The 23,053-nt window shown below is 46.8% G+C and overlaps 1 protein-coding gene across 4 annotated transcripts in view; it reads left to right on the top strand.

Annotated features, from left to right (window-relative positions):
• Nucleotides 1–23,053, top strand: part of MKNK1 (MAP kinase interacting serine/threonine kinase 1) — a 45,349-nt gene that overhangs the window by 20,884 nt on the left and 1,412 nt on the right. For 2 of the 4 annotated variants that reach the window (XM_013962884.2, XM_018043777.1), the window contains 10 exons: nucleotides 602–703; nucleotides 3,171–3,268; nucleotides 5,994–6,073; nucleotides 7,970–8,043; nucleotides 10,122–10,226; nucleotides 13,510–13,565; nucleotides 18,012–18,107; nucleotides 19,599–19,793; nucleotides 20,485–20,649; nucleotides 21,781–21,824. In XM_013962884.2, the coding sequence (XP_013818338.2) occupies nucleotides 602–703; nucleotides 3,171–3,268; nucleotides 5,994–6,073; nucleotides 7,970–8,043; nucleotides 10,122–10,226; nucleotides 13,510–13,565; nucleotides 18,012–18,107; nucleotides 19,599–19,793; nucleotides 20,485–20,649; nucleotides 21,781–21,824 (1,015 nt within the window). The remainder of the gene's footprint in view (nucleotides 1–601; nucleotides 704–3,170; nucleotides 3,269–5,993; nucleotides 6,074–7,969; nucleotides 8,044–10,121; nucleotides 10,227–13,509; nucleotides 13,566–18,011; nucleotides 18,108–19,598; nucleotides 19,794–20,484; nucleotides 20,650–21,780; nucleotides 21,825–23,053) is intronic. The other 2 variants (XM_018043789.1, XM_018043783.1) reach the window with 1 other exon arrangement.

The raw sequence follows: 23,053 nt of genomic DNA, 5'->3' as shown, positions 1-23,053 counted from the left end.
TGAAATAAGGAGCTAAGGAGGGAGAGTGTGCCTCACAGGCCCTCAAGTCTATGCTCTTGGACATGAAGGAATTTAGGGCCACCCTCAAACCAAACCCCTGCCCTGTTGTACCTTCACAGAAGCAGTCTCCACTGAGGGCCTTTTGAATCCTTTGCACATCCGCAGGGGTGTTACTGAACATGTCATTTCATTTGTATGGACTGCCCTCCCAAACCCATCTCCCTTTCTGCTTAGCTTGCTGGGTCCTACCTTTCTGGTGCTGAGGCTGGAAGATGTCACAGGTAGGATTCTGCTTAAGGATTCACTGCTCAGTTTGGGGGCACATCTCAATCCGTGTGCTAATGAGCTTGGTTTCAGCAGGCTTCTGCTATCCTCTTTTAATCTAGCCCATCTGTCTGAATTCCTTTCCACAGTTAATGATCTCCTATAATGCTTCGCCTTTAGTTTTGCCTCCTGGGTCAAAACAGATCAATAGTCCTCATAGATATTTAAAAGCCATGAGTGTAAAGCTCATGGGTCTCCCCCCTCCTCCTTCTTCTGGGTGAACTTATAGCTTGATCAGTCCAGTGATATTTCCGTTCCATCTCCTCTCTTCTCCCAGAGATGGGTAGCAGTGAACCCGTTCCCATTGCAGAAAGTGACAAGAGGAAGAAGAAGAAGCGGAAGGCCCGGGCCACTGATTCCTTGCCAGGAAAGTTTGAAGGTTGGTCACTGTCTTTGATCTCTTAGAGCTGGGTCGTTGACTTCCCAGGTATACCAGCATCCTGGTAGCCCTGAGTATAGATCTCAGAGCCAGCTTCATGTTTCTCCATGTGATAGGCAAGGAAGATAGGAGTGAGAGACATGAGCATAAAGAAAAAGCCACGTGAGGACACAGCAAGAAGGTGGCGTCTGTAAGCCTCATAGACCCCAAATCTGGCAGCACCTCGAATCTTGGACTTATGGCCTCCAGAACTGTGCGAAAATGCATTTCTATGGTTTAAGCCACCCAGTCGGTGGTATCTAGATATGGCAGCGCTAGCTAATACACTTTTAAGCTGAGAAAATTTTTTTTAAAAAGGCGAAGATGAGACGGTTTATAGAAAGGGGGTGACAGAGCACAAGGATGGGAAAAGCTCCCAGATGATGCACAGGCCTCCTCTGAATGGTCTGAGCCCTTCATCAGGGAACAGAAAGGCAGCCTGTCACAGTTGCATATGGAGCAAGGTCACCTGGTATGTTTTAGCCCCTTTTGAGATGTAACCCTTCCCTCTGCTAGTCTTGGAGGAGCTGCTGAGAGGTGGAACAACCATGGCAGAGGAAGATGAAACATCAAAGGCTGTGGCTGCAAATGAAACTTAAATCTTCTAGGCAGTTCCTTGGCAGTCCAGTGGTTAGGACTCCGCACTTTCACTACTATGGCCTGGTCCCTAGTCGGGGAACTAAGATCCTGCAGGCCATGTGGCATGGCCAGACCAAAAAAAAAAAGAAAGAAAGAGACGTAAACCTTCTATCAGTAGAGAATTCAGCTCCTAGAGATTACAGCTATTTGTGCTGGATGACTCTGACTCCATTTGAAGAGTGCATGTTGTATTCAGGGGACATGATCAGGTCATCAAACATTTTGAACACCGTGAGGCACTAGGCTCAGAGCTGGTCCTGCTATCACTGGGCACTAGATGGGATGAAGTGACTCATTGGACACACCTGCAAGTTTCAGTCATTACTCCTAGGAGTAACCAAGGAATGACGGAGTGACCCCCAGCATCTACTTTTGTTCCTTTCATTGTGAGACTTGAAATAGCTTCCCTGTATGGTCCCTCTTTCCAGCACTGCAGACATAACTAGTGAATTGATTGTTTTGTAGAGTGGTCCTAAAACAAACCCTTTATAAGTCAGGAATATTGGACTTCCAGCCACCAACCTGTCCTAACATGTGCAGGGGCTACTATCCAAGTATCCATTGTGAGAGAAGCATGTCATTTAAAATACAAACAGCTGTAAGACCAAACAGTGATGGAACCAAGAAGGTGGTTAGTGTAAGGTTTTGTCTATTTGTGTTTAACAATAATGTGTGTATGGCAGAGGGGGTGAAGGTGGGGAATGAACAAAAGTCCCATGGGTTTTAGAATAGTTTCCAAATCAACAGGTCTTTCTCTTTCAATGAACAAGAGAGTATTTCCTGTTATTCACAGATGACTTGTGCAATTATGGAGTTTCTCATAACTAAGTGATAAAATCTAATTTCATGGTTAACAGTATTCTGCGGGTTTTAATGCTAGGCTACCTTTAGAGGAAAAAGGTGAAGAACAGTAGCCAAGGGAGGAAGAGGTCAGCTCAGCAGAGGCCTTGATGGAGCTGTGGCTTCCTTTGGAAGGGGTTCAGAGAGCTTGTGCTCTTTGTGAGCCTGGGAGATCACCTAAATATACTTTTGACCCAGGGCTATTGCTGTGTTAGAATCGTTCTGACTCAGCACTCTAAAAACCTCGAGGCATCCGTTTGCATCTTACTTCTCTCTCCTGTTTCCTGTGGGCAACTGCTGGAAACTTCTCAGAAATCTCCAGTGACTTCCACTATGTGTGGTATAAAATAAAGCAGTGCTTTATTCCCCTTTGTATCACCAATTCCTAGCACTGGTCATGTGGTAGGTGCTCAGCAAATGAGTGAGTGAATGAATGATGTCCATTCAGATCGCATCCCTTCTGTGAGGATCCCCCAGATCCACTGAGCAGATTTAACCTTCCCCTTCCCCTGCTCTTTTTTTTCTTACTGTGTTTCATTCCTCTCTGGTTTATTCTGGGGTCACTTGTGTACATACCTGTCTGTCTTCCCCAGCAGACTGTGACTCTCAAAGGCCAGGGACTATATTTTATTCCTCACTCTGTCCCTACTGTGAGTCTGACAAGTTGTCTGGCACACAGTAGGTGCTTGGGAAGCATGTGCTGAATTGAACCCCCTTCACTGACCTCATCTCTAAAATGAGGAACAAGATCCTGTGATGAGACCTGCTTGTCGTGAAGCTGAGTCCCAAGGCAGCCAGCAGCGCTAGTGGCCTTTCTCATCAATGAGCACTGCCGGGTCCTTGAGTACCTGCACTGTCAGACTGGGGAAGCCAAGTGACACAGCTCTTCTTTCCTTCTCTGCAAAGGGGTGACTCATCTTGTTATGCTTCTCCTCCATTTCACCTCTAGATGTGTACAAGCTGACCTCTGAACTGCTGGGAGAGGGAGCCAATGCCAAAGTTCAAGTTGCCGTGAGCCTGCAGAATGGCAACGAGTATGCTGTCAAAGTGAGTGTCTCATCTAGATGCCAGAATTTACTTTGCAGATACTGAGTCCCAGCTTGTCCTAAACCAGATACATTTTACATTTCACAGCATAGTGGCTTAATAAGAATGGGAGCTCCAAAGATGTATTCACTGGATTCGGTGATTTCTTTACTTACTTGCTGTGTAACATTGGACAAGTTACTTAACCTTTCTGTCCTTCAGTTTCTTCACCTGTATAATAAGTGTAATAATAGAACTTATATGGTATTGTTGTGAGGTTTAAATAAGTTAATATGTGTAAAGTGCTTAGGGCAATACCTCTGGTGAATGAAGTCAGCTTCAGAAAACAGTCAGATTTGGAATTAGAAGACCTGTCTGAATCTCTTTTTTGACAAACTACTACCATTTCACTTGGGACAAGTCACTGAACCTCTTTGAGTCTCAGTTCTCACATTTCTAGAAGGAAGATAATTATACCAACCCTTCCAATCTCATGGAGTGTTTATGAAGATGGAAACAAAAATGAACTGGTAGAGGTAGAAACATTTCACAGTTTACAAGATGCTGTACAAGTGATGTACAACAGAGTGTTGACAAGGACTAAGTGCTCAGCTTTGGGGCACGAGAAGTATTTTCCAGCTACATGACCTCGGAGTGGCTTACCTTGCCCCTCTGCTCTTCTGTTTGCTGACGCTACATGAAAGAAGGGTTGGATCTAAAGCAGTGGTTCTCAAAGTATGGTCCCTGCATTATCAGCATCAGCACAACTTGATGATCTGGGAACTTGTTAGAGACACAAATTATCTGACTCTATCCTAGACCTGCTGAATCAGAAACTTGGGGCAGGCCCCAGCAACGTTAATTTGAACCATCCAGGTGATTCTGGTGCACCCCTAAGTTTTCAAGACATCTGCCTGAGCCAGCAGCTCTCATCGCTGCTTCAAATGGGTAAACCCAGCCAAACTGGCTTCTGAAAGACATGTTTCTCCTTTTAACCACATGGTCATAGTCCCAGATGGATTTATAAAGCAGAACACTTTTGCTAAGCCACAGCCCTTTTTACTGGAGTGTTGCTTCATGTGGTAGCAAAAGCATTATCTTGATTCCTTGTTCTAAACAGATCAGTATAAATTTCAAGTAATTTTTTAGAATATGCCTAAGTGGGTAAATGTAAATGGATTGTCAAATATTTAATACATTTGTGGATGACAGAATTCCTTCTTCAAGGCTGCCCTTCCTCCATGCTCCCTGGCATCTTTGGGCAAATATCAGACCTAGGCAGGGCAATGCTTCAGTTTCAGCAATGCTGCCCATGCCTCACAGCTCTCCTGTTCTTTGAAAGTGCCCCAGATGTGGGCTACTTCTCCAGCCTGGCTCCACTATACTTGATTTTATTAGGGCTTTGCATACAACCATCCAACTGATGAATCCTAGAGTCTTACTCTTGGAATGGAATTTCAAGATAACCTGGTCCTCAGCCTCCCTTGTAACTCCTTATAGTTTTTCATGTTTTGCACACCCCTGCGATCTCTGGTAGCAAGAGCTGTTTGCCTCCTCAGAGAAAATCGTGCCATCCAACTATGCTGGATAGTTGCCTGCTGGGAATTTCTTCCTAACTTTGATCTGCCTGATGAACGAACAAGCTGAATAGCTTCTGTGCCCCAGAACCACACCTCTCTGACAGCTCAGAACTGGAGTCCATCGGTCTACTAACCAACTTGGACTTATTTAGAAAATTACACTTGGTTGTAGATGTGTGTGCTGCTACATATTGGAGACACTTGAAGTGTCTTTGGTGACAGTCTTGGGATGAAGGACCCAGATGTCTGCCCACCCCACACATGGGACTGCCAGACAGTGCCAGCTCTGCAGAAGACTTGCTCACAGGCTCTACCTGCAGTGGTTTGGGGCTCTGGATGGGTCTACAGAGATGTGCAGAGTAAGCCAGTCCCCACATAACCCCCCTGCTCATCTGTTGGCTGGCCCATTCCTTCAGTCACTACTTGCCAAGCATCTCCAGGTATAGATGGGGAGGGGGAGCAGCTCACAGCATCATTGGAGAGACAGAGCCTCCAGGTTCTCTGAGCAAAGTTGTGTAGGATATAAGCGGATGTTGGACAGCAAGGGCTTTAGAAGCAGCTATGGGCTTGAATGGCAGCCTACCACTTAGCAGAGCTGTGGGCAAAATGCTTTACCTTTGCCTGTTCTTTTGGGATTGTGTTGTAAGGATTAACTGAGATTATGCACCTAAATGACTTCCTACAGTGCCTGCCAAAGGGTAAGTTCTCAGAAGAATTGCAGAAGCGGCGTCTGAGCTGGGTGTTGCTTTATTTCCTCTTCACTGTATCCCTTATCCCCTTGCTCTTCCTCCAGCACTAGGAGATCCTTCAGTAGAGCTTGTAAGTTTTAGCCTTAAGGCAGAGAGAGATGCCTTCAGAATAGGAGCTTGGGAGAGCTGGTTCTTTGTCTTGCTGGCTGCCTCAGTCTCCCTGGCTGCTGGGGTAGTGCCCTCACAGGCTTCAATGGCAATGTACTTGGCCAGAGTCAAACAGGTGGGCTAGAAGGTCCTGGGGCCAGTCTGTTGCTTTGCTGACAGAACCACAGTGCCTGCATCGCCATGGCCTACTCCAGACTCGTGCTTGACACTGGATTTGGGCTGAATTTGGCCTTGTGCTCTGCCAGAGGGCACCTGTTGGGAGTGTTTTGACCAGGTAGGTGTATATGACAGGTTTTCTTTTTCACACAGATCATCGAAAAACACGCAGGGCACAGTCGGAGCAGGGTATTTCGGGAGGTGGAGACGCTCTATCAGTGTCAAGGAAACAAGTGAGTATAGTGTTGGGTGACTTGCTGCTTCTCTGGGGGGGATGGTTGGCTGCAGAAAAGGAAGTTGTTTCTCACCATCTCCCAACCCCAGCAGTTAGCTCTTGCTCCTTCCCCCGCAACTGTATATAACTCCTTCCATCTTACAATTTTTAAAAGAGAAAGAGAGAGAGAGAAGAAGCAGCAGCAAAGAAGCTTGTCTTCTGTGTAGGCTGAAGTACTGTACATACCAGGAATTTAGGCAAATTAGAAGAGCAAGCAATCTGAATCAGTGGCTGCTTGGAAAAAAAATAAGTTTTATTTCTTGCAAGCACCTGTAGAAAGTAGATTGAGTGTTGCCTAGTAGAAATCTATAGGGACCTGCTTTAGTAAATAGATGAGGATGATAATAACTGTGAAGACTATTTGTGCTGTGTTCTTTTTCTAGCATATTTACATGTGTGCAGCTACTACTAGGGCTTCCCTCATAGCCCAGTTGGTAAAGAATCCACCTATAATGCAGGAGACCCCTGTTCAATACCTGGGTCGGGAAGATCCGCTGGAGAAGGGATAGGCTACCCACTCCAGTATTCTTGGGCTTTCCTTGTGGTTTAGCTGGTAGAGAATCCACCTGCAATGCAGGAGACCTGGGTTCAATTCCTGGGTTGGGAAGATCCCCTGGAGAAGGGAAAGATTACCCACGCCAGTATTCTGGCCTAGAGAATTCCATGGACTATACAGTCCATGGGGTTACAGAGTTGGACATGACTGAGCAACTTTGACTTTCAGCTACTACTAAGGGTCCTGAAACCTTGTTTAACACTCTTGGCTTGATAACTGGGCCAAGGTGTTCTCTAGCCCCGTCTTATTCTGCTCACCACCAGCTCCGAATGAGTGGCTCTCCCACTGTGGCTTTAAATCAGGGTCACCTCTAAGACTCCGCTTCCCGCTCTCTCCTGTCATGGCAGGGTCAGCAGGGAGCCAGTGGCCGGTATTGATGGCTTTGTCATTAAGCTTGGAAGAAGGGGGCTGCTGTTGATTTAACTCCAGGCACTGCCTCTACAATCTTCTTTCAAATTAGGCCATTTTGGCCATCTTATTCGGACGCCTTTTTGCTAGTAAAAGCCCGATGTCTGTCCCAAAGTGGTCAGCATTTTTTTATGAGAGACAGATTTTTATTTTCAGCCCTGCAGCTTTTGAGTTCAGCATTACAGACTCTACTTGGTTTATTTCATTCTTTAAAAGAAAAAAAGCCCCCAACACCTCTGATATCCAGGCTGGTGGCTTCCCTACTGAGTTACAAGACGACCTTGTTGGCAGAGCACAGTAATGCTCAGGCAGACAGAGAGTGCTCACCGGGGAAGGCCACAAGTGCTACGGTGGCGGGGAGCGCGGCCGTTTCATTAAGTAGCGCTTAGCAGTTAGGGTCTAGCGGTGCCCACGTTAGGCCCCAAGTCTATTTGACAGATGTTTCCATTTTCTCCAGGCAATGTAAATACTGCCCCGTGATTTATGGGCAAGAGGGAGGGCAAGTAATTATTTGCTGCTTGCCTCCAGGACACATACCTACTATTCAGTGTTATTAGCCGCAATTGCTTCCAGTCGGCTGCAGATTTTATTCAGTTTAATGTGACCGGGACTTTTTTTATAACTCTACCTAGTGGGTTTTAGGGTTGGGGTTTGACAGCACAGACTTGGTGAAAACACCAGAGACTAAACATTATGGAAAGATAAGGTGACCTGAATCTTGCTAACACCGTTGGCTGCTTCTTAAACCTGGGTCTTTAATAAGCATTCTGATTTCAAGTTGATTTCTGCCGGTTACAGAGCATCTGTTTTTTTTTTTGTCTATTTAAAAGTGAGCTTCAATCTATAACACCATTTTCCCTTTTTTTTTCCTCCTATTTTTCCCTATTTAAGGCACATTTTGGAGCTGATTGAGTTCTTTGAAGACGACACAAGGTTTTACTTGGTCTTTGAGAAACTGCAAGGAGGTACTTACTGTTGAGCGTGTGTTCGGACTTCTGATTAAGACCCAGGGTAGTGATCATCCATCATGAATCCCAGAGACTTCTAAAATGAGTCAAGCTAATAAAAAGGATGAAGGACTTAAAACTGCCCTTGGTTTGGGAGAAGGGAGGCCGGAGGGAAGGATGATAATTAGCATTTTGCAGGACTTAGAATGTCATTGGTATGTACATTCTATAAATGCCTTCTCATTATAATAGGGCTCATATATAGATATATTTCATCATCAATTTATCAATCCATTGTTTTGACATTTCACTATTTAATGGAATTAATTATGGGGCAGAAGATTTTACATACACTGCAAAGTCCAAAAAGGCTCACCAGAGGAGATGAGGGACACATTGTTTAGGACACAGACTGGAATAGAAAGGAGGCCTGAGAAGTGCCGTCCTGCAGATGGAAAGATGCCATTCTCGACCACCACTGCTACTGCCTTTACCCACACACATGATCGCTGGAATATATATTTAAGTTGCTTTTCTGACATAGAGAAGCCCCTTCCCTCCCTATCACTCGCCCATCCCTAGGTCACATTTGCAAGGTGAAGGTTAAGGAGGATGTCTGGAGCGGAGTGGAGGTCTACACGGGGAGGGGCTAGGTGGTTAAGGGAGCTCCATCTCTTACTAGCTATGTGACCTTGAGCAAGTCATCTAAACTTTCTAAATGGTACTCTCTGTAATCTGTAAATAGGGGAAATGACAGCTCCTACCTCCTTGGAACGCTGTCAAGATTAAATGCGATAATTCATGTGAAATGCTTAGCTCAGTGCCCAGTGGGCACTAAAGGTTTAACAAATGTCGGCTGTTAATATTATTAAAACAATTGGGTGTACTGGGGGCTATTATAGACATGTACTCTTCACCTTCCCTTTTAACAAATTTGGAAACAAGACTTGAGCAATCCCAAGACTTAACCTAGAGCCAGTTTTCTCAGAATATTCCACAGTGTATTGGGATCCTTTGATTGTTTACTCTGGCAAGTGAAAGATCTTTCATCCTCTTCGCACATCAAAAACCAGAGATAATAAGTAAACACGTGCCATTTGTAGGACACAGAGACAGCACCTTCAGGCCAGAAATTCTGGCTTCCAGTGGTGAGCACAGACCACATGGAACCAAGCCATATGCTCATGCCTGTGTGTGCCCTGCTTCACCCAGCGACACTAGCACTGTGAATTACCTGTTCTGAGATGCTTGATGCAGCCAGGTTCATCTGTAGCCATATCACTCAGAGCACAGCTCTACTGAGGCCAGACTCAGTGGGTAAAAAAGAATGATTGGTTGGCTCAGGGATTCTATCCCCGAAGTAGTCAAACCACAAGCCCTGCTGAGGAGAGGTCTGCACAGGCTCCGGGGCCAGACTTACTGGGCTCGAGTCCTGATGACGCCACCATTTACTGATACATGGTCTGGAACAAGTTGCTTAACCTTTCTTGGCTTCAGGTTAGTGAGGATTACTCTGTTTTGTATATTATGTCCAGTTGCAGTGAGGATAAGATAATCTATTTTTAAAATATCACATAGTGCTTGGTACAGAGCAACTACTCAATAAATATTAGCCATTGCCAACAAAATAACAGCAACAACAATAATAATAATAAATGGGAAATTTCAGGAGAGAAAGCAGTTTTTTCCCTTTTTCTAGACTTTACACAACCAGTAGAGGTGTGGCATTTCCACCTGAAGGACTGTGCTCTTGTTTGGACCTGAGCTCAGATGCAAGGGAGGAAAAGTTCCTCTAGAGAGGCCCCCAGCCCCAGGTGGAGTCACTTTTAGTTCTTTTCGATTTCAGAAGCCAGATCTGCCCCACATCTGCCCTTCTGCACTCATCATAAACAGGTGCAGAAGATAGCTGTCCAGTTCCGTCCAGTCCAGTTTTGTGCTGGCACCTGGTCTGTGCCAGATACCACACTGGTGCTGGACATTCAGTGATGAGTAAGCCTGTGTCCCCACTTGAAACTTTTGAAAACTTGGCCTCTGAGAAGGTACTACTCTTACTAGAGCCTGAAAAGACAGTCCTCTCTGCCCCCTCTGCTCTTCAGGCTCCATCCTGGCCCACATCCAGAAGCAGAAGCACTTCAATGAGCGAGAAGCCAGCCGAGTGGTGCGGGATGTCGCCGCCGCCCTTGACTTCCTGCACACCAAGGGTGAGCCAGGCCTTGGCCTTGGTGGGTTGGGCTGGTTGCCTCTGAGGGCCAAGGGAGAGGGACAGCCCAGGTAGAAGGCTGGGAGCTGGTGCAGCTAGCAGGCACACCCACGACGGTGAGGGGGGCAGGCCAGGGTGGCGCCTACACTTCTGTTGGGGATGGCAGGTGGTTGTGGAGCTATTAAGCAGGCTAGGGATACAGGAGAAAGAGCAAGAAGGGGAAAAAATAGATTTCATGTTGAACAAGGGATGTCTGAGTGTGTGTATGTGAATGACCTTTTCCTTTACTAATGAAGAATACAAAAATCATGCATAAGACAACCTAGATTCTAGGATGAATATTTGGGTATTTTTCAGTCTAGTGTTTTAAAATACATCACCCGTATCTCTTTTTTCAAAATTGGCATGGTAGTATATGTGTAGTTTTATATCTTGTTCACAATAAATGGGAAATGCATTTTTCTATTAACATGGTAAGTTGGAGGTATCTGTTGAACATTGATTGTGATGGTAAATAGCAGGCTACTGTTGTTTGAATTATATTTCAGTGTATGGTTCCTTATCTAGAACTTTTGTAGTCAATTAAATATTTTAGCACATTATATGTTTTCACATTTCTGGAAATATGTTTACTATCACATACATTTGAAAACTTGCCTAACAGCAATACCATGGCAAAAATGAATTCTGGCTTCACCTTTTTTTTTTTACCAGCTATGTGCTCTCCCAGTAACAGTGGCTCCCTCCTAGAGCTGTGGTGAGACTTAAGAAAGATCAGAATGATATCATCAACAGTAGCTGACACTTACGTAGCACTTGTTATGTGCCAGGCACTGTCCTAGGTCTTTTATATATCGATTCACTTAGATAATTGTATGTCTGTTGTGTGTGTGTTGTACACATGTAACAGTGGAGCACAGTGCCTGGCACATAGTAGTTCTTCAAAAATATTTCCTCTACCCTCCACCCCACCAGGCAGGCAGCATTTTTCCTCCTTATACTAATTCCCTTAAAGAAAAGTGTCCTGCCTTCTGGGCTAGGGGTGGAGCGCATACTTTGAGGCTTAGTTCTGCTCCTTTCACTTCTGTGACATTGGCCGGGAGTGCTTAGGTCCACTTGCAGGCATGATGCTCCTGCGTCCTGCTTTGTGCCAGTGATACAGTGCAGCTGGTGAGGCGTGTGCAGGAGGGGAGGCTCACCGATCCACCTCACTTCCTCCGGGGCCTGAGGAAAGTGCTCCATGCCCACACTACGGGCCTGACTTGCACATGGGATGAAAATTCCTAGAAGGGGGCATCTGTACTTTGCACAGCATGATGAATAGCAGTAGTTGTGTTTCTGAAAGCTGGGATGCATGTACGTAACACCTGCCTGACAGAGATTTACAACTGCTCTCCAAGCAGCCTCGGTAGATTGCAAAAACTGGGTCACACTTTTTACAAGATCCATACCTTGGAGGGGGGTAAAGGTGGTTTTGTTTCTTATTTATTTATTTATTTTCACCAGAATGCACTACAGGGACCAGAGGCTGGTAGTGTCTTAGGAGTTCTGAAGTGAGCTGGTTAACATCTAGATGGCCAACTGCCCATGTGACTAGAAGTTGGAGGGGATGAAAAACGATTTGCAGCTGAACTTGGCTGTTTTCTAAATAACTTCACACCTGAAAGATGAATTGGGCTAGAATGGGTCAGCCTGAAACAAGTTCCATACTTTTAAGTACTGGACACAGTGCAGCTCAACCTCTGGGAAATGAACTGAAGCAGCTCGATGGCCGGTGTGCTCACCGAGGCAGGCCCATTATTATGGCCTGACTCTTGGTTCTCAAACCAGGGGATGACGGGGCCACAGGCATCTATTTGAAGAGTAAGGCTCCATGTGTGGCTTGTGATCCTTCTGTGGGAGCACTTGCTGTAATGGAAAATATCTTTCACTTTTAGTGCAGCAAGTTGCAGCCTGGCTCAATTTGTGCAGCCTGGACTGAGTTGCTCTGGGTTCTCATTCAATTAGGTGACTGACGAAGTTACTTAGCCTGCTGGAGCTCAGGTTCTTCCTCCCTAGTGAAGAGCGTCCGGTGGGCTGGGCCTCTGCCTCCTGCCGATGAGCCAGAGGGCTGCTGGTGAAGTTGATCAGCAAGGGAGGTATAGTGAAGCAGAGTCTGCTGTTCTCCATTATTCCATGAATCCTCTGCTGCTTCTCAGTACTTCCAAGCAGTAGCTGTTGGACTTTTACTCTATTTTACAGCTCTTCTATCTCTGCACCATACACTCTGCAGGAGGAAAATGGGAGGTTTCTGAGTCCACCACTAGAACACCATGGCCATGAGTCTTTGTCAGTGTCTTTGGTTAGAATATGGTTTACCCCCAGATGCCTTGTTGGCCAAGTCAGCAGCTTTTAATGCCTCGTGTAAGCTGCTACCTGCAGTCTCCTTCAAGGAGGTCTAACCAAATGCAGGGATTGTTGTTGTTTAGTCCCTAAGTCACGTCCTACTCCTTTTTGACCCCATGGACTAGCCCGCCAGGCTCGGTCCACGGTCTTATTCAGGCAGGAATACTGGAGTGGGTTGTTGTTTCCTTCTCCAGGGGGAATCTTCCCAATCCAGGGATTGAACCCACATCTGCTGCATTGGCAGGCGGATTCTTTCCACTGAACCACCAGGGGAGCCCAAAATACAGGGGAGGTTCTTAAGAACAGCACCCTTGGGCCAAAGCAGTCCTTGGTGACCTTCTGATAGGACTGCCTTATACATGCAGAGTAAGTAAGAAGGGAGTCAGACAACCTTTGGGAGATTTGTTAACTAACTCTCAATCCTCTGAATATTCAGGGAGTCCTACTGAAGGAATCTTTTTTTTTTTTTAAGTTGGCCACACAAGAAGAAATGAGGTAAAGTAGTTCCAGCCCCCTGAGATGCTCTTAAACAAGACACTAGTTATTTCTTCACTGCTGTTCCAAGCAGGGCTGTTTGGAGGGCTCTTTGCTCTGGTTCGTATTAGGCTGCTTACTCTGAGTTGGCAGTGCAGTGCTAAGAGGTGGGCTGGCTGGGATTCATTTAGCCCTTCTTATCCCTGCTAGACTTCTAAAGCTTCTGCTTCAGAAGAACTTGCAGAATCAACTGGGCTTTCTGTTTGTGTCTCTGGTTACTTCTGCCTCCTGTAGCTCGTTGATTTTTTAATGTACCATAATTGGGAATTAATCTGCAAACAACAGCATTTGGGAAAGTTAATTGTGTGTGGAATGTTTGATAATTGTGTGTATGTTAACCATTTCTTTGTTCTTTGTCATTTCAGGCATTGCTCATCGTGATCTGAAGCCAGAAAATATACTTTGTGAATCTCCAGAAAAGGTACCTGGGGCCTGATTTGGGGTGTCACAGTTGACACAGACGCAGGGAAGCCATCCTTACTTTCAGTGTATATCATCAGCAGCTCTCTCAGCCTCAGTTGAACTGGCTGTTAGTCTTATCCTAATGTGTAGTGTTTCTGCGTCCCAGGCAGGGCTAGTCCTGGGCCCTTCTGTGTTCTTTATGAGCAGATTGTCCTAAACCTAAGAATTTGTAAAATATATGAGACCTGCACACAGTGATTGTTTTCTAGTCCACTGCACCTACATTTAGAGCAGTAGATGTGAGTCAAACAATTCGATCTTACATCAAGCAAATCTCTGCTTGTGAATGATGTTGTTACAGAATGTATGCCTGCTATCGTCTACCACTACAGGCTGTAGTTAGGAAGCAAGTTCTTAAAAAGGGTTTCTGCTTCCATTTTTATTTCCAAAGGTACCCATTAAGAAGAAGACATTTATACTTGGTGTTGAACAAATGCAACCTATTTTTTTAAGCTATTGGATGTATTTACCTGTTTTGGCTTTGCTGGGTCTTCGTTGTGGCTCACGGGCTTGGTAGTTTGCTGTGCATGGGCTTAGTTGCCCCACTGCATATGGGATCTTAGTTTCTGGACCAGGGATTGAACCCATGTTCATTTGCAGGCAGATTCTTAACCATTGGACCACCAAGGAAGTCCCCAAATGCACCCTATTTTAATCTTTATCTTAAGCTGCTAGTAAATGGGAGTGTTTGCATTTCCATAAGCATGTGTGAATTTGACAGATTCTTTGTTAGGAGAGTTTGAGCACGGGTTATTTTGATGGCCCACATTCCTAGCTCTGTGTGCATACATGTACATATGTCTGATACACGTGTCTTGATATGGATTCAGAGAGAGCTCATAAATAAGGAATGACTGTCAGGGAACATGTGAATCAGCCTGCTACTGCAACGCTTTTGTGGGAGATAGAAATATATTCACTCAAATAAGAGCTTGTGGCTTCCTGTCCATAGCTCTGGCATAAAACTATAATTTATCATGATTATCATTACGGTTAATATTAATAATTACATTTAACATTTTTTGAGCACTTACATTGTGCCAGGCACTTACACTTATTTCATCTAGTTTTTATAAAATCTCATGAGGTAGATACTATTATTTTCATTTTATGAGGATGAGGAAACTGAAGTTTAGATAGAGTAAGAAATTGCCCAAAGTCACTCAGTTGATAAGTAGCAGAAATTAAAACTTGGAGAAGGGAATGGCAACCCACCCCAGTATTCTTGCCTGAAAAATTCAATGAACAGAGAAGCCTAGTGGGCTATAGTCCATGGGGTCACAAAGAATCAGACATGACTAAGCAACTAACGCTTTCAGAGATTAAAACTAAGGTAGTCTGATCCCGGACTCCACTGTTGCTCTGAACCACTCTGTCATAGCACCTCTGATTTACAGTGTACTTTTGTGTCTTTTGTTTCATTTGATCTTCATGACACAGGTTTGTTGCCCCTTTTTATGGTTGAAAAATGAAAATTAAAAGAGACTAAGTGTCAAATGACATCATCAAGAAAGTGAAAAAGCAGCCCACAAATGGGAGAAAATTTTGCAAATCACATATCTGATAAGGATTTAATATCCAAAATATGTAAAGAACTTCTAAAACTCAACATCAAAAAGACAATGTAATTAAAAAATGAGCAAAGAACTTGAAAAGACATTTCTCCAAAGAAGGTATACAAATGGCCAGTAAGAAAAGATGTTCAACATCCTTAGTCATCAGTTCAGTTCAGTCACTCAGTTGTGTCCGACTCTTTGCAACCCCATGAATTGCAGCACGCCAGGCCTCCCTGTCCATCACCAACTCCAGGAGTTCACTCAAACTCATGTCCATTGAGTCTGTGATGCCATCCAGCCATCTCATCCTCTGTCGTCCCCTTCTCCTCCTGCCCCCAATCCCTCCCAGCATCAGGGTCTTTTCCAGTGAGTCAACTCTTCGCATGAGGTGGCCAAAGTATTGGAGTTTCAGCTTCAGCATCAGTCCTTCCAATGAACACCCAGGACTGATCTCCTTTAGGATGGACTGGTTGGATCTCCTTGCACTCCAAGGGACTCTCAAGAGTTTTCTCCAACACCACAGTTCAAAAGTATCAATTCTTCGGCGCTCAGCTTTCTTCACAGTCCAACTCTGACATCCATACACGACCACTGGAAAAACCATAGCCTTGACTAGACGGACCTTTGTTGGCAAAGTAATGTCTCTGCTTTTCAATATGCTATCTAGGTTGGTCATTACTTTCCTTCCAAGGAGTAAGCGTCTTTTAATTTCATGGCTGCAGTCACCATCTGCAGTGATTTTGGAGCCCAAAAACATAAAGACTGACACTGTTTCCACTGTTTCCCCATCTATTTCCCATGAAGGGATGGGACCAGATGCCATGATCTTTGTTTTCTGAATGTTGAGCTTTAAGCCAACTTTTTCACTCTCCAGTTTCACTTTGATCAAGAGGCTTTTTAGTTCCTCTTCACTTTCTGCCATAAGGGTGGTGTCATCTGCATATCTGAGGTTATTGGTATTTCTTCCGGCATCTTGATTCCAGCTTGTGCTTCTTCTAACCCTTAGTCATCAGGGAAATGCAAATCAAAACCACAGTGAGATACTACCTCCCATCTACTAGGATGGTTATAATACAGAAAACAGAAAATAAAAAGTGTTGATGAGATGATATCTGAGAGGTAAACAAAACCAGTTACGCCACCTCTCCTACCTGACTCCTGGACACACCCCTACTTTCACCCCATTAAGGAACAAGCTCACCATGCCCTTGGGGGTGAGTAAACCAGGGAATTTGTTTGTTTTCGCTCCCCCTTGCTGCAGCAAGGACCCCCATAAAGCCTTGCCTGATATTGATGAGGATGTAGGGAAACTGGAACTCTTGCCCATTGCTGGTGAGGGTGTAAAATGGTGCAACCACTGTGAAAAAGTTTGGCAGTTCCTCAAAAAGCTAAGCATAGCATTACTGTAACACTCAGCAATTTCACACCTGTGTATATACCTAAAAGGGTTGAAAACAGAGACTTGAACACCAGTGTTCATAGCAGCACTAATCACAGTAGCCAGAGCTGGAAACCATCCAAGTGCCCATCAACAGATGAATGGGTGAACAAAATGTGGTATATCCACACAACTGGAATATTGTTCACCCATAAAACGGAATGATGTTCTGACACATGCTACCACTTGGATGAACCATCTGGACAAATTTTGTGTGATTCCATTTAATGGAATATCTGGAATAGGCAAATTCATAGAGATAGAAAGTAGGTTAGATGTTACTAGAGCTGGAGAGAGGGGGAATAAGTTATTGCTTAATGGGTACAGAGTTTCAGTTTGAAGTGATGTGACGGTTTTGGAAAGACACTGGTAATGGCTGCACAACAGTATGAGTATAATTAATGCTGCTGCTGCTGCTGCTAAGTCACGTCAGTCATGTCCGACTCTGTGCGACCCCATAGATGGCAGCCCACCAGGCTCCCCTGCCCCTGGGATTCTCCAGGCAAGACTACTGAATTGTAAACTTAAAAATAGTTAAAATTTATATATATAAAATTTATATATATTGGGTTGGCCACGAAGTTCATTTAACCCAAATGAACTTCGTGGCCAACCCAGTATTTTAACCACAAGAGAAGCTAAGTGAAAAGGAAAAGAGGAAAGGTACTCTAAGGGAGAGCTCGGAAGGGAGGGAGGAAGGCGCAGCAGGCAAACAGTGAGTGAGGACTTTGACTCACTTGCTGTGCTGCTTCCAGCTCGCAGACCGTTCCCACACCACGTGTGTGCGCAGCAGCCTCCCACGTGGCTCCAGAGATGATCTGCGCTGTTTGTGGTCTCAGGTGCAGTGTCCAGTCTGGGGAAGCTGGGCTGCTACATTGCTGCTGCCCAGAATGACCAGCCCTCCCAGCCTGAGGGATTTCCTGGAACATAAAACTTTTCAGTGCTTAAATCGACAAAGCCCCAAGCAAGTAAAACCTGGTCAGTCACCCCAAGGCACCTGAAGGGGTCAAGGGTTTTGTGCAAAACTCCTTTGCCCTGCAGTGAATGAGCTACAAGGGGTCATTCATACTTAGGGGATATATACTAAGTTCTCTTAACTTCTGAGTTGCAGCCTGCACTGTTGGCAGGAAGTCCATAGGTTTGCTCCTTGTCTTCTAGCAAGTTCACAACAGTGACCCCAGGTGGTACACTCATTTTCCCCTAGTCAGGAAATAGGGAAAGAGCACGGGGAAGAGGACACCTTAGGACAGATGCTCAGGTGATTTCTAGTTCACTCAAGGAGGGGAAAATGAACACCAGCTAAAGCTGGGCTCCGGTGTGGTGGCCGTGTGACCATGTGCCCACACGCACTGTCTCCTCATGCCCTTCGGTTGCTCCTCTCTGTAACTGTGCCTCCTGCTCTCCTTTTCAGGTGTCCCCGGTGAAGATCTGTGACTTTGACTTGGGCAGTGGGGTGAAACTGAACAACTCCTGCACCCCCATAACCACACCAGAGCTGACTACTCCAGTATGTATGGCCGGGCACTGTGCCCTCTCCTTCTGAGCTCCTGCCCCCAAAGCTCTGGAGACAGACTGAGGGCTGGGGAAGGGAAACCAAGGGTATCTACTGCTACCTGAGTTGCTTAGCCTGACTTCTTGTCTCGATAACCACCCCCAGCCCCCCACCCCTCCCCTACTCGATGAAACTAACATTGGAGCTTTTAGGTTGGGGTGGGTCCACTGCTAATGAGGAAACCTGGCTGAATCCTGACCCCTGTCCCAGGTGACAGGCACTACTCCCAGGCCCACCCTTTTGCTCATGGGCATGTGGACAGCTCCCACTCTCCCCGCAGAGTTGGGGCACGTCCACTTTGTGGTGAGGATGGGGAATGTCTCTGTGGTGTGATGAGAACTGAGAGGTCCAGGCTCTCTGCATGTTAGCCTGGCCAAGTTATCCTGTTGCATCTCTCACTTCCCATTTCCTCCCGAGATGGGCTGCTGGAAGCCATTTCTTCCTCAGACATCTCTTGTACATACTGGCTATACTCTAATTATATAATTCTTTTGAGATCTGCATGCTTCATAAGTAAGTTTTCCTAATAATGTTTTTTTAAGACTTGCGATTAAATATGCCCGTGTCTCATCCTAAGCAACATTATTAGAGATGTTTCTGTATTAGCTTCTACCACACTGAGGTACCCTGTTTTCAAAGTCATTAACTCTAATTGCCAATAACAAAGAAAATGTCCTTTCTGCACTCGCCATCTTCCCACCAAATTAGTTTTGTATGTTGGGAGTTGGGAGGAGGGTTGTCTCCCAGTGAGCCTGCTATAATGAAGAGGGGAGTAAAAGGAATTTATTTCGTTTTTATCAGCAGCTTTCTGTGCCAGGATGGGAGGAAGGAATCCTGGTTTCTTGTCCTAGTTTGCTACTGATGTGCTTGAACAAACCCCCATCCCATTCTAGTCCTTGGTTTCACCTCCATAAATGGGAGACCTAAGGAGATTGGCTTTGTTCTAAGAGCTCTCCTAGCTTTGATGGTGTCTTAATTCCAAATTCTTACAGAATGCTCAAAGCTAGCAGGGAGGTTTGGCAGGACTTCACTTTAAGAAATCCTTGCTTTATGGAATTGGCTGTCCTCCGAGAGCTGTGCTCCTGGAACATGGAAGTACCTGCTCACTCTGTGACTGTGTGCAGAGACCCAGTGCAGGGAGAGATGCCTGGAGCTTCTTGACCAAGGGTCTCTGCGTACTGCAGAAGGACCTAAGAAGATCAGAGGGGTGACCTGAACCAACTGGGCTGTGGGTCATGGATAATGCTAGGACTCAGGTGTCAAATGTCCAGTGACCCAGCTTTTCTAAGTGTCTTGGTGGCACCTAGCATGCTCTCTGGCTGACTTTCCTGACAGCTTCTTCCTCTGCAACTCCATCCTCTCACTCAAGTCCCACCATAGTCCTCTCCCTGAATTGAGCCCATCTCTTCTCTGGCATTCCCCCTTCCCCTTGTCTGGCCCCCACAGTGCGGCTCTGCAGAATACATGGCCCCCGAGGTGGTGGAGGTCTTCACGGACGAGGCCACTTTTTATGACAAGCGCTGTGACCTGTGGAGCCTGGGCGTGGTCCTCTACATCATGCTGAGTGGCTACCCGCCCTTTGTGGGTCACTGTGGGGCCGACTGTGGCTGGGACCGAGGAGAGGTCTGCACAGTGTGCCAGGTGAGCCCAGGGCCCACCGTGCGGTCAGGTGGTTGTGGGAGGCCAAGCAGGACAGGGCTCAGTGCTTGTGCCTGATCTGGAGAGGGGTGAATTGTGCCCTGTCCCTCTCTGGCCAAGGGCAGCCACCAGAGATGAGAGATGGAGATGGAGATGGATGAGCCTGAGATGGAGATAAGCAGGCCCTCAGCCATTGAGGAAGCAGTTCAGGGGAGGTTGTCAGAGAAGATCACTCCTGAGCTGAGTGAATCTTGGAGGCAGAGTCTGGTCCCAGGGGAGGAGAGGCAGAAAACTCAAGTAGAAGGGACAAGTCGATTGAAGACAGGAGGTCTGCAACAGCTGCGTATGTTGAGGGAGGAGGAGGATGGATAAGGATGCTGATGGGGGAGATGAGCCCAGGCACCTGGATGGAGGGCTAAGGAATTGGGTGTTATTCTCTAGCTGCTCATTCCTCACTGGCCTCCCACCTGGCCGTCCACGTAGTATAGCCTTCCCACCCACCCAGGGTGTTCTGTGCAGTTTGACAATTCAGGGGAGGGGAGGGGTTGGGGAAGGAGCCCTGGTCTGGGAAATACACAGGCCACCAGCTGCACCTGCAGCTGAGGGCGATTGGATCCATGTGATCAGACCATGACAGGTACACCCTGCCCATCCCCTGGCTGGTGTGGCCTCAGGAGGAATCTTCTTTACCTAGAACAAGCTGTTTGAGAGCATCCAGAAAGGCAAGTATGAGTTTCCTGACAAGGACTGGGCTCACATCTCCAGTGGGGCCAAAGACCTCATCTCCAAGCTCCTGGTCCGAGATGCGAAGCAGAGACTGAGCGCTGCCCAAGTTCTGCAGCACCCATGGGTGCAGGGGGTGAGTTACCCAGGGAGAGGGCATCTGCCTCTTCAGGCCTGCAGCAAAACCAAGAGGAAGCTCTTACATCCCGGTGGCTGACCTCAGCTGAGGGGAGTCGGATGGCAGCTTCATCCCCTGTGCATAGCGAACTGAGCTGACCTCTGACCTCACCCCATGCTGACCCGTTACAGATATCACTGACTTGGATCTAACCTTGGCCACACACTAAGCCCCATGTGTCTCTGGAAGAGACAGAAGCCTCTGGGAGATTCGCCTCATGCCTCCCATCCTTGGCAGAGGCACACAGCCCAGGGAGCACCGCCTCTTACACAGAAATGCCACTACCTGAGAGTGTGCAGAAACAGGGCCTAGCCACCCTGCTTGCTGTGTGGCTGCCCTGGGGGCTCATAACTTCTCCTCCTGGTGCTGGGGTCTGGCTGCAGCTTTCCTGAAAGGCACATGCTGCTGTTTTCCCCAAGGAAGGGTCCAAGTTTTCACTCGAAAACATTGTTAGCATCCTCCTCAGTTAATCATGATAGCAGACCCTGCCCCTCCAAGGGGTCTGCCAGACCTCCTGTGGTCTTACTGTCTCGTTGGTCTGCCAGGCCCTTGACACTGGGGCTGGTTGCCAGCTCCAGTTACAAGTGGGGATCCAAGCCATGGGTTTCCAAGTGGCTAATTCCCAGCCACCCAAGACCTGCTGTCTATACTGAGCATCTGCCACGTGACAGGCTCTGGCAGTAGTGGGAGGAGCAAGACCAGGGTCCTGTCTTCATGTTCTGATGGGGAGAGGGAACCAAGGGGACATGAGGATAGGATGGCAAATGCTTATCTGAAGTGCTCAGGCCACCACAGGGCAAGGACCCACCTCTGTTTGGGACAAGTGTTGGGGGTCAGCAGGACAAGGGGAATGTCTCACAGGGACATGACCCTGGAGCTGGGGTCTCAGAGGGTGATTAGGACTTCACCAGGGAGAGAGAGGGCTCTCCATGCAGAGGCAGCTGGGTTGGGTGCTGTACCTTGCTTGCTGTCTCCTTGGAAGGTCTGACTGCTGGCATGCCTGGGCAAGTCCCCTCTGCTGGCTTGGGTAGGGGCCGCTCTTGAAAGAGGGAGCAGCGCTTACCCACACATTTGTCCTTCCCATTCTAGCAAGCTCCAGAAAGGGGACTCCCCACGCCGCAAGTCCTCCAGAGGTAAATGCTCCTGTCACACTCAACTCCCTTCCTCATTTGGCTTTAACTTTCCCTTCAAGCTCTCAGCCATGCTGGGGCCAAGGTCGGGGACGTGGAGCCCATCTCTAAGCTCAGATGTCTGGCCTCCCTCTTCCCGCTTCTTTTCCCGTCTCCCTCTACAGTAAATCTGCTCCCTCTCCTCTCTTCTTCCACCTGGTTTCCCCTGCCCCAGCATCTTTAAGATCCCTCGCTAGGCTGTTTGGAGAAGGAAAACCTATTTTCTGGATCCTCGTGAATCGTAACTGGAAATCACTATTTACAGCCCAAAGCACACCAAGGTTTCCTTCTACTGCAGGGGGTTGTTAAAAGTAGCGGAAATCCGGAGCCCTGTAAGGCAGAGGGACCAAGAGTCATATGCACTACTAGACAGACAATAATAACAGCCACTGTATAAGAAATACCACCCACCAGGTTTTGTACTAAGGGCTTTACATGTGTTGTATCCCATAAGCTTTACAATAAATTTAAAAGAGGAATGTTCCTATTGCTCCATTTTATAGATGAGAAAACTGAGGAATAGAAGTTAACTTAAGGGTGCAGTCCATAGGGCTGCAAAGAGTCAGACATGACTGAGCACACACACATACACCCAGTAGCCTGGGGAGTGAGACTTTGAACCAGATCTGTTTGACTCGGGTGCCTTTTAACACCAGATCGTGTTCCCAGTGAGCACTCCCTACTCCTCAAGAGCCAAGGCTAAAGACTCTGGGAGCCAACCTCCTGGGCAGTTTCCCGGAATAAACAGGGAAGTCTTACAGTTTATAGTCACAAATATCTGAGTCCAACTTGGGTTCCTCCCTGACTGTAGAGCTGCATCCAGAATCTTTGAGGCTCCAAACCTCAGGTCCACCTTAGAATACTGATTAAGCAAATCCAGAGCTGGATTCTGGGACTCAGACGTAAAGGCACAGCCCCTGCTCTTGGAGTCCCCTATCCTGATGGAGAGGGATGTATGTGGGTAAGTTTCATGTGCCATGGCCCTTCCTCTGGTGGAGCTGTGTGCAGAGCCCTGAGAGCTCAGAAGAGGGGACTCTGGATAGAAGGGAGCATTAGTCCCAACTCTTCAGTCCAGAGACTGTCCTTGAGGCTCAAAGCCTTTCTAGCCCCAGTGAGTCAGACTCTAAATCTATGCAAGAATCTCTTTGGGGAGAGTAACCTGTGCCGATTCGGAAAAGTCCAGTGGGAGCACA

This window comes from Capra hircus, chromosome 3, assembly GCF_001704415.2.
Source record: "Capra hircus breed San Clemente chromosome 3, ASM170441v1, whole genome shotgun sequence".
In the NCBI taxonomy this organism is placed as follows: Eukaryota; Metazoa; Chordata; class Mammalia; order Artiodactyla; family Bovidae; genus Capra; species Capra hircus.
The sequence above is the reverse complement of the archived record's forward strand: the minus strand, read 5'-3'. Positions and strand labels throughout refer to the sequence as shown.